An 11359-nucleotide genomic window follows, 5' to 3' on the forward strand; every position below is an offset into this window, starting at 1 on the left:
AAAACTATATACAGTCATAAAGAAAAAGGAAACAAAAAATTTGAAATTAATCTACTTGTGAAGTTTTTCTCCCACTCTAGCTGTAGTCACAGTAATATTTCTGATATGGTTTAAAACTATTTATTTTGAGGAGTTATTTTTTGTTGTAGTTTCACCAGCAACAAAGATTTTGGTAATGTGTTCTGGTTATACTACAGAAATATCTGCCTTTACTCATTTTATACAGGTGCACCAGCTGTGCCTTGGCCATGTTTCACATTGATTTCAATTTAATGGCCTGCATATAGTTTTATGCATCTTCAAAGAATTAACATGACATCTGTCAGTATAAACATCCTTCTGCCAGCTCTTTGAATTTCAGTAGTGAAGAGAAAAACATTTTCTTTAATCATACCACATTGATTACATCAGTTGACTTATTAGTCTGAATGTCTATATTTGATAGTCATCAGTACTAACCCCACCCAGAAGGCATAAGCAATCCTTCACAGCATGTTCTGAACAAGCTGCTCACAGGGTCAAGTCTCTTTCTGTGGCTTTCTCTTAAAACAAAGGTTTTAATACTTATTTTGAAATTCTGCTGGTTTTTGGTTTCAAATACAGAAATACTTTTCCACGTTACTTATTGTGCTTCACATGGAAAGCTTTCCAATTTTAAGGAATTTTAAGATTCACTGAATCACCCCTTGCATTATGAAAATAAGCAGTAGTGTCCACTACCTTCTATGCAGACTTTGCTAATTTATCATTATTGCATTCTCTTTTACATATCCCTTTAAAGTAGAGTCTATGTCTTTTTTGCACTACATCAGATGGGCATTTTTTCTAGGACATCAGTCATTATCACTGCTTTTCAGAATTTCTACCGTATTTTTGATACACAGACTGAAATGACTATCAATCATGATCCATTTTAACATGTCACTTCAGTGCAGGTCAATTAAAATATCAGCAAGAACATGAATATAGACAAGTAAATTTAAATTATAATGACTCTTACGTATCTTTCCAGAATGGCAAACTTTTTTTTCATGCTTTCCTGAAGGCTTGATAGTTTTCCAATGATAGAAAATATGCAATAAAATTACCCCTTAATTCAAATCTGTACTTTCAAAATTCAGTGCACTTTACTATTAGATTTAAGTGCTATCACTAACTGTTGATGAAATGCACCAACTCGTTCTTTCTGGGCTGGCCAGTTCAAGATGCAGCGAGATTTGAACATTCCTCTTCTCAGGTGAAGTGCATGATACAACTTGTAATCTTGGATATCATGAAGAAAGATCAGTATGATGGAGTCCCGACTTTGTTCAATAGCTTGCTGAAGAGCATGATACACCTTAAAACTGAAGCAAAAATAAGACAAAAATACTTGTTTTCTTTCATGTAGAGCGATAAAATGGCAATTCTTTTAATAACTCACATAATAGCACGTTGCAAACTCAAGGACTGGATTCAGTCAAGAGTCTTAATGTCTATTCCAGGATATATAACTGTCATTACTTATGTTAAGTTAGTTACCTCCTAACTAAAGAAAAAATCATCCTCTAAAAGCATAACTTAAGTCTACTGTCTTGATATAGCCTTGTTTAGCAAAGTTCCTTTATTTTCAAGATCACTGCGTAAGAAAGGTGAAACTACTCTAAAGACAAAATCATCTTTGGATGCTAATGATCTCACCCATTATTGCTCTTTTTCAAATATGCAATTATAAAGAAAGCAATCTGCACAGGTGACAGCTTAAAAATATTGACTGAGAGTTTCAAATTTCCAGTAGTGTAACATGTGGAGTAATTAATTTTATTAACTTAGGAATTATTCCAAAGTTACAATATAATTAAGTATATAAATTAAAGTAGAATTTGCACTGTATTTTTAATTAAATAACATAGCAAAACAGATGACCTTCTTAAAAAAATTTAAGAAGTTTTCTCCCTTACATAACAAATTTTATATCCTACTCACTTTTTGCACCAGGGATCCTGTAAGAGGTGTTCTGTCACAACAAAAATAATCTTCCTGCTCATTTTCATACTATTAATTATGGCTTCAAATTCAGATATGCCTGCTTCAAAGTCCCGTTCTTCTAAACAGAACCTAATTTGGAAGTGGTTATTTTTTTCCAGAGAAATTAAATTCTTAGACACCCAATTCTTTTCCTGTCTTGCATGAATAACATAGGCATCATAATCAAACTCTTCCTGTTGTCTGTCAAGTTCTTTAAAGCCGAGTATTCGATTTACTGAAATATTCCAGTAGAAAGCTATTCTCCACCCTTCAAAATGGATGACAAGAACAATAAAAGTTAATAGCATCACTATAGTGGTAGTGATCACAAACAGCAGTTTAAATGGCGCACTGTCTTTGCAGGCCGAGCTATCAAAATGCATCACCAGACTACCATGGTATTTAGGTGGGGTGTTGCAGAGGTACTGGGACGTCAATCCAGGTATATATGCTTGGGTCACATTAAGCCAATCAGCAAACCAAGCAATGCTTTCACAGGTGCAATCAAATGGATTGGAATCCATCTCTAGTATTCTCAAGCTCTTGAAAGCTGGGCCAAACACTTTTTCTTCAACTGAGGTTATCAGATTTTTCTGAAGGTTCAATGAATTCAGAGAGGCTTGGTCATCAAACAGAGTTGCTGGAAGCAAATTCAAATTATTTGATCCTAAATCCAAGTTTTTTAATTGAAACAGACCCTTGAAAACCTGAACTGGAATCTCATCGAGCCCATTTGATTTTAAATTAAGAATATGCAAGTTGGGAAGATCTTTTAAAAAAAGAACAGGGCCACCTGGATTTGCATGCTTCCAAAGTCGGGCTAAATTATTGTGCTGTAAATCCAGAATGTCAAGTTTGTGAAGTCCATCAAACAAGTCTTCTTTTATGTTTGCTATGTTGTTATTGCTGATGTCCAGGACAGTCAGATTCCGTAGAGGATGAAAAGGTGAAGGAGAAAGTGCCAGATTACTGCAACCTACCTTCCTCAGCATCAGTTTTCTAAGGCTTGTGACAAAAATGAATGATTCACTTCGCAAAGTCAGGTTTTTATTATAGGAAAGATAAATATCTTGTATATTATTGAGACCTTTAAACTCATGACCTGTGAGCTCTTGACTAATTTCGTTGAGACCAAGATCAAGAATTTTCAGGCGTCCCAAGGAGGAAAATGCCCCACTTTCTATTGTAGAGATTCTTGTTTTTGTGAGGTTGAGAACCTGCAAACTGGAATTAGCAAGTGATGAAAATGTTTTATTAGTTATTCTTTGTAAATTTATGTTGCAGTTACAGAGACTCAGGTATTTCAAGTTGTTCAAACCTGTGAACATATTAGCAGTAATTCCTGGAAAATTGTTATTATCCATTATAAGGTACTCTAGGTGGTATAACCAATGAAAGGAAAAGTCTTCAATTTTCCCAGTAAGAGAACTTATCAGATTCAGGTGTTTGAGGCTGGATAATCCATAAAATAAGCGTGAAGATACATGAATGTTATTATGCTTCAGGTTTAAGTATTGTAAACTTGAAAGCCACTGAAATGAGTCATCTTCTACAACAGACAGAGAATTCTGGGAAAGGTTTAAAACTGTGAGATTTGTTCCTTGCAGTCCCTGGAAAGTTGACTTGCCAATGTATGAAAGCTTTACACGGCTCAGCGAGAGGTTCTGAATCTCTGTGTTTGATAATTCTGTACAAAGTTTCTTTGTTCGATTTTCACCAAGTTCAACATTATTCAGTGTGAGGCCAAACAGATTTCCAATTGCATGTAAACATCCTGTGTGAAACTGAAAGGAAAAGAAAAAAAAAAAGAGTTTTGACCGAAACAAGGGGATTATGTAAAAAAGTAGCCCCATAAAGCCAAAATTTGGAAAGGTTTATAAATGAGATTTTCAAGCAGAAAAACTCCACTAAGATTTTTCCACAGTGAAGTTCAGAAAAACACTTCTTGGAGTGTATACTTCTTGTGATAATAGTTCTAAAATTTGTAATATATCATAATTCTGAGTAGTACTCTTTTAGAAGAAGGTAGAAAAGTTGCTCAGTGAGATGCAAGTTAGTTACAATTTTGTATTAGAAATTGCAATAATCTTTCTTCAGCTTTCTTTTATTGGCATCTGCTAGGGATACCAATATACTACTGCAAAACCAGATAAACTGTAAAAAAGTTATTTAGGCCTTCAGACAGCCAAGAAGAAACTCAGTTTCTTTGTACAAGCAGAAGCTACACTCAAGAAATGTGATACTACACACTTGCTTCCACAATATAAATCACAAGCCTCCATCGTAGTGCTAGCCCCTCATCTTTATTCAGATATCAGCTGAATGATTTAAGACTCCATTTGTCAGATGGTTCACATGCAAAAGGCTGCTTTTCAGACAGCAGTACTGTAAAATCAGAGCAGGTTACACTGGCATAAGGTAGCACTGCCCAAGAAAGGAGCAGTCCCATCTACTTATCCACACACTGTATCCTTGTGCCAGTATGGCCATACGTGCAGTCACACGGTGAACCAGACAGGGAACCAGCCTGACTACAAGCTAACCAAGCCACAAAATCTGTTAAGGGTTTCACCAGTGATCCAGTGCATGGCCTCATTAAAGCTTGTACCAGAAAGAGGGAGGGATAAAGTGGCTGAGGGAATGAGGACAGTGGGATTGCCTCTTAGCAGTGGTACAAGCTTATGCCACTTCAGAATATTCTCGTAATTTCAATATACATATTCTTTAGAGATCAATCAACTGAAAAAAAAAACCCAAGCAAATTCAATTCAAATTCAGTATTTGTATACTGAGGGTCAACCAGTTTAAAACTGCAACACTTAACCATCACTCTTCAAAGAATCATATTGTAACACTGAGAGGCAGGTCAGATAGAACAGTGAGGTAGGTGGCAGAGAAAACAGCCACATGGTTTTTTAAGAGTGGTTTTCTGCAATGATTATTTCTCTGACGTAGCCCACAGACACAAATGAATGTTCTCTTTGATTAAATAGGAAGTGAAATCTAGACTGTATAACTAGCCTTGCATAATGTCACACTTTTTCCCTCACTTCAAAAGTATGTCAGCTGTTCACCTAAAGCACATATAAAAAAATCCTGCATAGAAAATACAAATAGTTTTACCTTTGACCTCAGTGAATCAAAAATGTAACATAAATGCCATACAGACATAAAGGATAAATCAGGGTAGTTCCATTTTATACTTACACCTGCTGAGTTTTTATTTAAATGCTTCCTACCTCTTTCAGTGGATTTGAGGACAAATCAAGACTATTTAATGAGGTATTGCTAAGAAAACTGAAATCTTCCTTTTTTAACTCAGTGATTTGGTTGCTATCCAACACGAGCTCATGAAGGTTCTTCAGTTGTTGCTGCAGTCCTAAGTTTGCCGACTTCAAAAAATTATGAGATAAGTCCAAAATATTCAAGTTCTAGGGAGAAGATGCAAACAGAAAAGTATGAAATTCTTTTTATTTTATATAATACAAAACCATTTTGAAATACTGCATTAGAGTCTAATTGATTAGAAATTAGTTGCAACACTAAAATTAAAATAAATTTGTAATAGAGAAATGGCAGCTTTCAAGTTCCTGCAGGAAGAAGCCTTCTGTATCTTCCACACCTGTAACTTTCATTGTGTTCATGGTCTTAACCTGCTAAAATATCTCGTGCAAACCAATTTACTTTATCTAATATTCCTTAACTTACTGAAAACCCTCCTGCTTCAGATAAAGCAATAAAAGCAAAAGCCTACAGCCAGCTGCAGTTACAACTACAGCAATATTAAACCTTGCATTCCACCCTCTTTACTGTGGTCCACCCCCATGAATGGAAGTGAGGAAGGGGAATGCAGCAGCAGCCTTCAGAAGTCAGTGCTGTATGCCTTGTAATCTCTCAGCCCACACCCGCGTGCTCGGACTCCTCCTGCACCTGCAGGGGAGGAGATTCTACCCTAAAGGTGACTCTGTAGAATGTGCCTTGAGGTGTCCCAAACCTGGCCTCCATCAGTAACAGGGCAGCAGCAAAGCAAGGAAGGCCAGAACTTCAGTTCTGTTCCCAGCACTGAAGCTTGCTGTCTTCATTTGTACTTAGTTGAGAGTCAGCAGTCCTACAATGCAAGCAAGTATGTTTTATGTAACTGAGGTGGAATACTGAGTGAGCAGAAAAGTTCAGACTTGTTCAAAACATGCACACTCATTAGAACATTGTACAACAATTAGTACCTGCACCTTGTATCTATTTTCTTTTGTCCTTAGGCCCTTCCTTTTGCATGATTCCCTGCTTGGTGCAAAAACAACAGAATCATCTTTTCCTGCCTCCTGTGCTGGTTCCTCAACCTCATAGATAGAATCATAGAATCATAGAATGTTGTGAGTTGGAAGGGACCCACAAGGATCATCAAGTCCAACTCCTGTCCCTCTGCGCAGGACAATCCCAAGATTCAGACCATGTGTCTGAGGGCACGTTGTCCAAATGCTTCTGGAATAGGCTTGGTGACATGACCACCTCCCTGGCGAGCCTGTTCCAGTGCTCCACCACCCTCTGGGTGAAGAAGCTTTTCCTCGTGGCCAATCTCAACCTTCCCTGGCACGTCTTCCTGCCATTTCTTCTGCTGCGAGCACTGGTGGCCAGGGAGAAGAGATCAGCGCCTGCCCCTCCTCTTCCCCTTGTGAGGAAGTTCTAGACCACGATGAAATCTCCTCTCCGTCTCCTCTTCTCCAGGCTGAACAAACCAAGTGACTTCAGCCTCTCCTCATATGGCTTCCCCTCTAAACTCTTCGCCAATTTGGTGGCCCTATATATATAATACATTATGTATTTAAACTTCCAGACCTGTCCTTTTCTGTAGCTGTGCCGTTGCTTGGTTTCGTTCTGCCTGTGTCTAATGGGGTTTACTTTTTGTTAAGGAGAGGACAGTTCCAAAAGCAGCTCCAGCAGTAGCTCAGAAGAGGAGAGGATGCTACAACAAAGAGTATTTAACCACATGTAAACTACCAGGAAAAACAAAGGCCAAGTAAAAACTTTTTTACTCTTTCTCAGTCCCCAGCGTCCCAGGAAACACTACATTCAGACTTAGCACTGGCCTTCAGGGTCTGAGTAATTATACCTTGACCTTGAGAATTCAGGCTAAGTACTGTTTTTAGACCCCAGCCAATTCTGATTCCACACCATCCACTTCACCCTATACATCATCTGCTGCTGCTATTCTCTCAGCATAAATCCTGCATGGAGAGGTGCCTCGATGGGATGCAACAGGGAGAAGGGGATGGAGAGCATTGGCTTATAGGGATGGCTGAGACGAGGAAGAAGCCACTAGGCCTTTTCTTTAGAAAAACAATGAAGGAGGATTATATGCTGGGTATTTTCAGATGCAAGTACACGGCTGTTCTGTACACACACTGGAAAATGCAGTAAATTCCCCATTTACACATTATTTACATGAAAAGGTGAATTTCTAAAGCTTACCTCCAGGCTTTTGAAAGGATCATTTTTTATATTTATTCTGTTGTATCCTAAATTGAGCTCAGTCAGGTTGGTGCAGGAAGCAAAGACTCTGTCAGGGAGCTTATACAATTCGTTATGTTCTAACTTCAGAATCTGCAAAAGGGGCACATCTCTGCACAATTCTGGTTGCAGTTTAGAGATGCAGTTGTAGCCTGCGTTCAAGTAAACCAGCTGGCTGTACTTGGTCAGATTTGCAGGACCTAGCTGTCTTAGCTGGTTATGGGACATGTCCAAACCCGTTATATTGTTTGGGAGATCAGAAGGAATCTGAGTCAACTTCAGGTGACTGCAGTCAGCCATTTCATTTCGGATCTGACATTGCTTTCCAGCTGATGCACACAGCAAGCAGACAGACACCAATCTGACAGATAAGCTGCTCCACTGAAGAATAGCACTTCCCATTGTTTTATCTGCAAAGGTAAAATGAACACAGTACAAATTACAATAATTTTGACACAACTTATACATTAAGCTGAAGGCTAACCAGGCCAGGTTCAAAAACCATGTAGTTTTATACTGAGCAAACACTCAGTATTTTTCACCCATAAAGTAGCATTCGCTTCTGCAGAAGAGGTATGTCTAACTCTCTCTAGATTAAGATTTTTTTTCCTTTAAAAACAATAGTATTGTCTTATGTAAAAATAATTATGTTCAAAAAGCTACCAACATTTTATCTATTATCAATCCAGACTTCCAACCATTTTCCCTTTTCTCATTAATTTTGCATTGCTTTAACATGCATAAAATATAATAAATGTGACAAATTATACACAGGCCTCTGTTAATCACTATCCTCTGAGCTTAACTACACTTAAAATATTTATAGTTACATGCAGTTAGAATGCCTGATACACTACTTTATTTTTCAGTTCTTGCCAGTTTTTGCTGTATAAGGCAACCACACAAAAGTCTAACCATCTTTCTGTCTCATAGCAAAAGAAGGAATACCAGGCTACAGACAGGTGTACGAGAAAGAGCAGACAAAATACATCAGTACTAACCTAATCAGAGAAAGAAATGGAGAAGAGCCAAGGTACAGAGAAAACACTGTCCATAGATTCAACAGATTTATCCAAATATTCCCAGGAAAACTTACATTAAAGAATTTATGTCCCTCACCCCACATGTTTTAAGTATTTCCATTAGGATACCAACCTCTCTCCACTGGTGTTCTAATCTTCAATGGCACTGCTTGTTTAGGCATTACATTTCTGATGAATCTCAGACTTTCTCATATTTTATATTTTATTTAGTTTTGATTTAGTATCCATAGGTGACCTGCCTTTTAAGAGGGCACACATTATTACTGCTCCAGTGACAAAAAGCCACATTACAGGGGCCAGAGGGGAACCCCGAGTGCCTCTGTGGGAGCAACCTGGCCACCTAGGGAGAGCCATTAGTAAAATCCATTAGGAGCGGGGATACAAGCAAGGGAAAGAAAAAAAGCATTGCAGAGGTGTACACAAAGGACTGCAAAAGATGATTTAAAATAAACCTTAATGAAAAAAACATTCCCTGCTGAGCACTGCATGTGGACCTGACCAATTGAGCAAGAAGCAAGAGCAAGGAAAACAAAGGGGGAGCTTGTCTGTAACAGAAGCTTTACCTCTGGCCTGCATCCTTCTGAGGGTTTATTTTAGGAGATCAGATAGCTGCCAGGCTCCTCAGCAGTTGTTGCCAGCTCATTTTTAAGTCTGAAAGGTGCGAGAAACATACCGCACAAACAGAAACCCAGTTCTTTGGCTGACTTCCAAGGAGGCCTGGTGTGCTTCCTTTTTCGGCTTTTTTTCATTGCAGGAAGTCTGGAGGCAGCTTTAGGTGTTCTATGCTTTGGTTGGGGATGCAGGGAAAAAAGCACACACCCATTATCAGACTTAAGGGACAGTACTACAGAATAATATTTAATAGACAAAAGAAAGAATGACAGTTTTAATGTTATGAGCAAGAACTTTAAAAAATGGAGAATTTAGCAGGGGAGCCTCCAGCATCTCCCAAGCTGAGATATTCTCACTTCACCTATATTGCCTTTTTTTAAGAAAAATCCAAAACAAAACAACACAAAAGTGACTCCTGCCAGCTGGGGACACCACATCCAGGGACAAAGCACCAAAGCACACTTATTAGGCAAACAGTGGTAGCACCGACTTTGCTAACTTGCAAGTGAAGGGAAATCCACGGTCAAGGAACTTGCCCAAACTCCTGAGCGGTGCTTTGGCTTGGCACCTCCGATACCTGCATTTATTACTAAGAAACGCAGAATGGCATCCACTTACCGCTGCGGGCTTTGTCTCCTTCAGTCTGGGGCCATCCGGGGACTGCGCAAGCCTCTCGGCACACGAAGATCATGAGCAAACAGGCTTCCCAGAGCCAGAAAAAGTGAAACCGAAAGGCGGGAGGGGCGCGCCGTGCCGTGCCGTGCCGCGGGAAGCTGGGGCGGGCGGCGGAGCGGGAGGCAGCCCCGGAGCCAGCGGGACGAGCATCCCCCGGGCTGCGGCAGACACTGCTCTGTGTCCCCCCGCCAATCTCCCTTGCAGGGGTGCCGAGGGGAAAGCTCAGAGTCGGGCTGGCGCTGGTGATTTGCTGACAGAAAGCGGTTTAAGCACACAGGTGTGCTACAGGTACGCTGCTTCACACAATCCTACGCCTGAGTTACAAATGTCTCTGAAAATCCTTGAGGACATATCCCAAAAGCAGATATGCTGACTGGCATAGGAATATTATTCTTCTAGTGTAGAAACAAAGCACCAGTAAGTTCCTACAGAGCCACACACATTATCCCTTTTTAAAAGGGAATTTGTTTATGTTAGAAAGTAATATATTAAATTTTACAATAGATAATAATTTTTGTTGTATTAAAAATAAGAAATTGTTACCAGAAGTCCAAGTAAAAGTTTAAGATACAGCTTTTAGATATGTGTCCTTCTCATATTGTCAGTGAGTTCACATGTCCCTGCTTTCCCAGGGACCTGATCATCAGGTTCCTGGATGTGACAAAAGGTCCTACTGATTCAGCTACGTTGGCATTGGTGAATCCTCTGCAGGGCTCATCCAGTCGTACTCAGGACACAACCACATCTTAATTTTTTAGGTAGTATTGCTGTCCCTCTTGAGTAGAGAGTGGGTAGCTGCAGACTCACCCAGAATTCTTCATTCAAAGCTCTAATTCTTCAAAGTGTTTGAAATTACAGCCTGAAAGAATGTGTTAAGCACCTGCCCCCCCGGGACCTCTGGGGATGGCAGGAAACTGTGCTGGTTTCTACCCTGTATCCTGTTAAATCTGGGACCACTGACAGATTTGCTGTGGAGCCAAGGGAGGCAGGCTGGCTACTAAAGAGGTTAGGGCCCTTACTTCCTACTCCCACCCTCTGAATTTTCAGCAACTGCCTCATATAAATTAATATTTATTCTCAGAATTAGGACACTGAAATAGAGACCAGAAACAAGCTCCTTTGGAGCTGAAAGGCTCTAAAGTCTGTTTCATTCTCATTTCACAGTTACACCTTGATCCTCCCTTTCATCTTGCTATGGCAAGAGCAGATTTCTGTCCCATGCTACCCTGTGCGCTTCTGCACTGGATAAGGTCATTTGATCGTAAGCACAGCCACCTGAATTCACATTAAGTTACTCTGAAGAGGATTTTCCCTTTGTGTTTTGTAACTCTACTGCTTTAGAACAGAAGAGATCACACTGACATTAAAGAAACATCAAAATTGACCACCTTTGCAGATCATTATTCCAGCCTAGCAATACTGTCAGGTATTTTGCCTCTTATCTCCCCCTACACTATATGCAGACTACAGATGAAATCTGCTCTTTGATTTCATCTCACAATTTATTCCCTCTCAAT

At 39.5% G+C, this 11359-nt stretch overlaps 1 protein-coding gene across 1 annotated transcript; it reads right to left on the minus strand.

The window, feature by feature from the left end:
• Positions 1-1115: 1115 nt before the first annotated feature.
• Positions 1116-9842, minus strand: TLR3 (toll like receptor 3). Its single transcript, XM_010170240.2, has 5 exons — positions 9786-9842; positions 7474-7922; positions 5247-5438; positions 1966-3791; positions 1116-1346 (listed from the first exon to the last, which is right to left on the minus strand). The coding sequence occupies exons 2-5, from the start codon at positions 7912-7914 to the stop codon at positions 1118-1120; spliced, it is 2688 nt and encodes an 895-aa protein (XP_010168542.1). The 5' UTR covers positions 7915-7922; positions 9786-9842; the 3' UTR covers positions 1116-1117.
• Between the last annotated feature and the right edge of the window lie 1517 nt (positions 9843-11359).

The sequence above is a fragment of the Antrostomus carolinensis genome, unplaced genomic scaffold (genome assembly GCF_000700745.2).
Source record: "Antrostomus carolinensis isolate BGI_N321 unplaced genomic scaffold, ASM70074v2 scaffold22150, whole genome shotgun sequence".
In the NCBI taxonomy this organism is placed as follows: domain Eukaryota; kingdom Metazoa; phylum Chordata; class Aves; order Caprimulgiformes; family Caprimulgidae; genus Antrostomus; species Antrostomus carolinensis.

What these genes read in the sequence shown, in the direction of transcription:
- TLR3 (XM_010170240.2), bottom strand. Translation starts at nt 7,914, where the DNA reads ATGGGAAGTGCTATTCTTCAGTGGAGCAGCTTATCTGTCAGATTGGTG. An exon ending in ATCCTTTCAAAAGCCTGGAG is followed by an intron (nt 5,439 to 7,473) that starts GTAAGCTTTAGA and finishes TCTTCTCCCTAG; the next exon opens with AACTTGAATATTTTGGACTT. An exon ending in CAGGATCCCTGGTGCAAAAA is followed by an intron (nt 1,347 to 1,965) that starts GTGAGTAGGATA and finishes TTTTTGCTTCAG; the next exon opens with TTTTAAGGTGTATCATGCTC.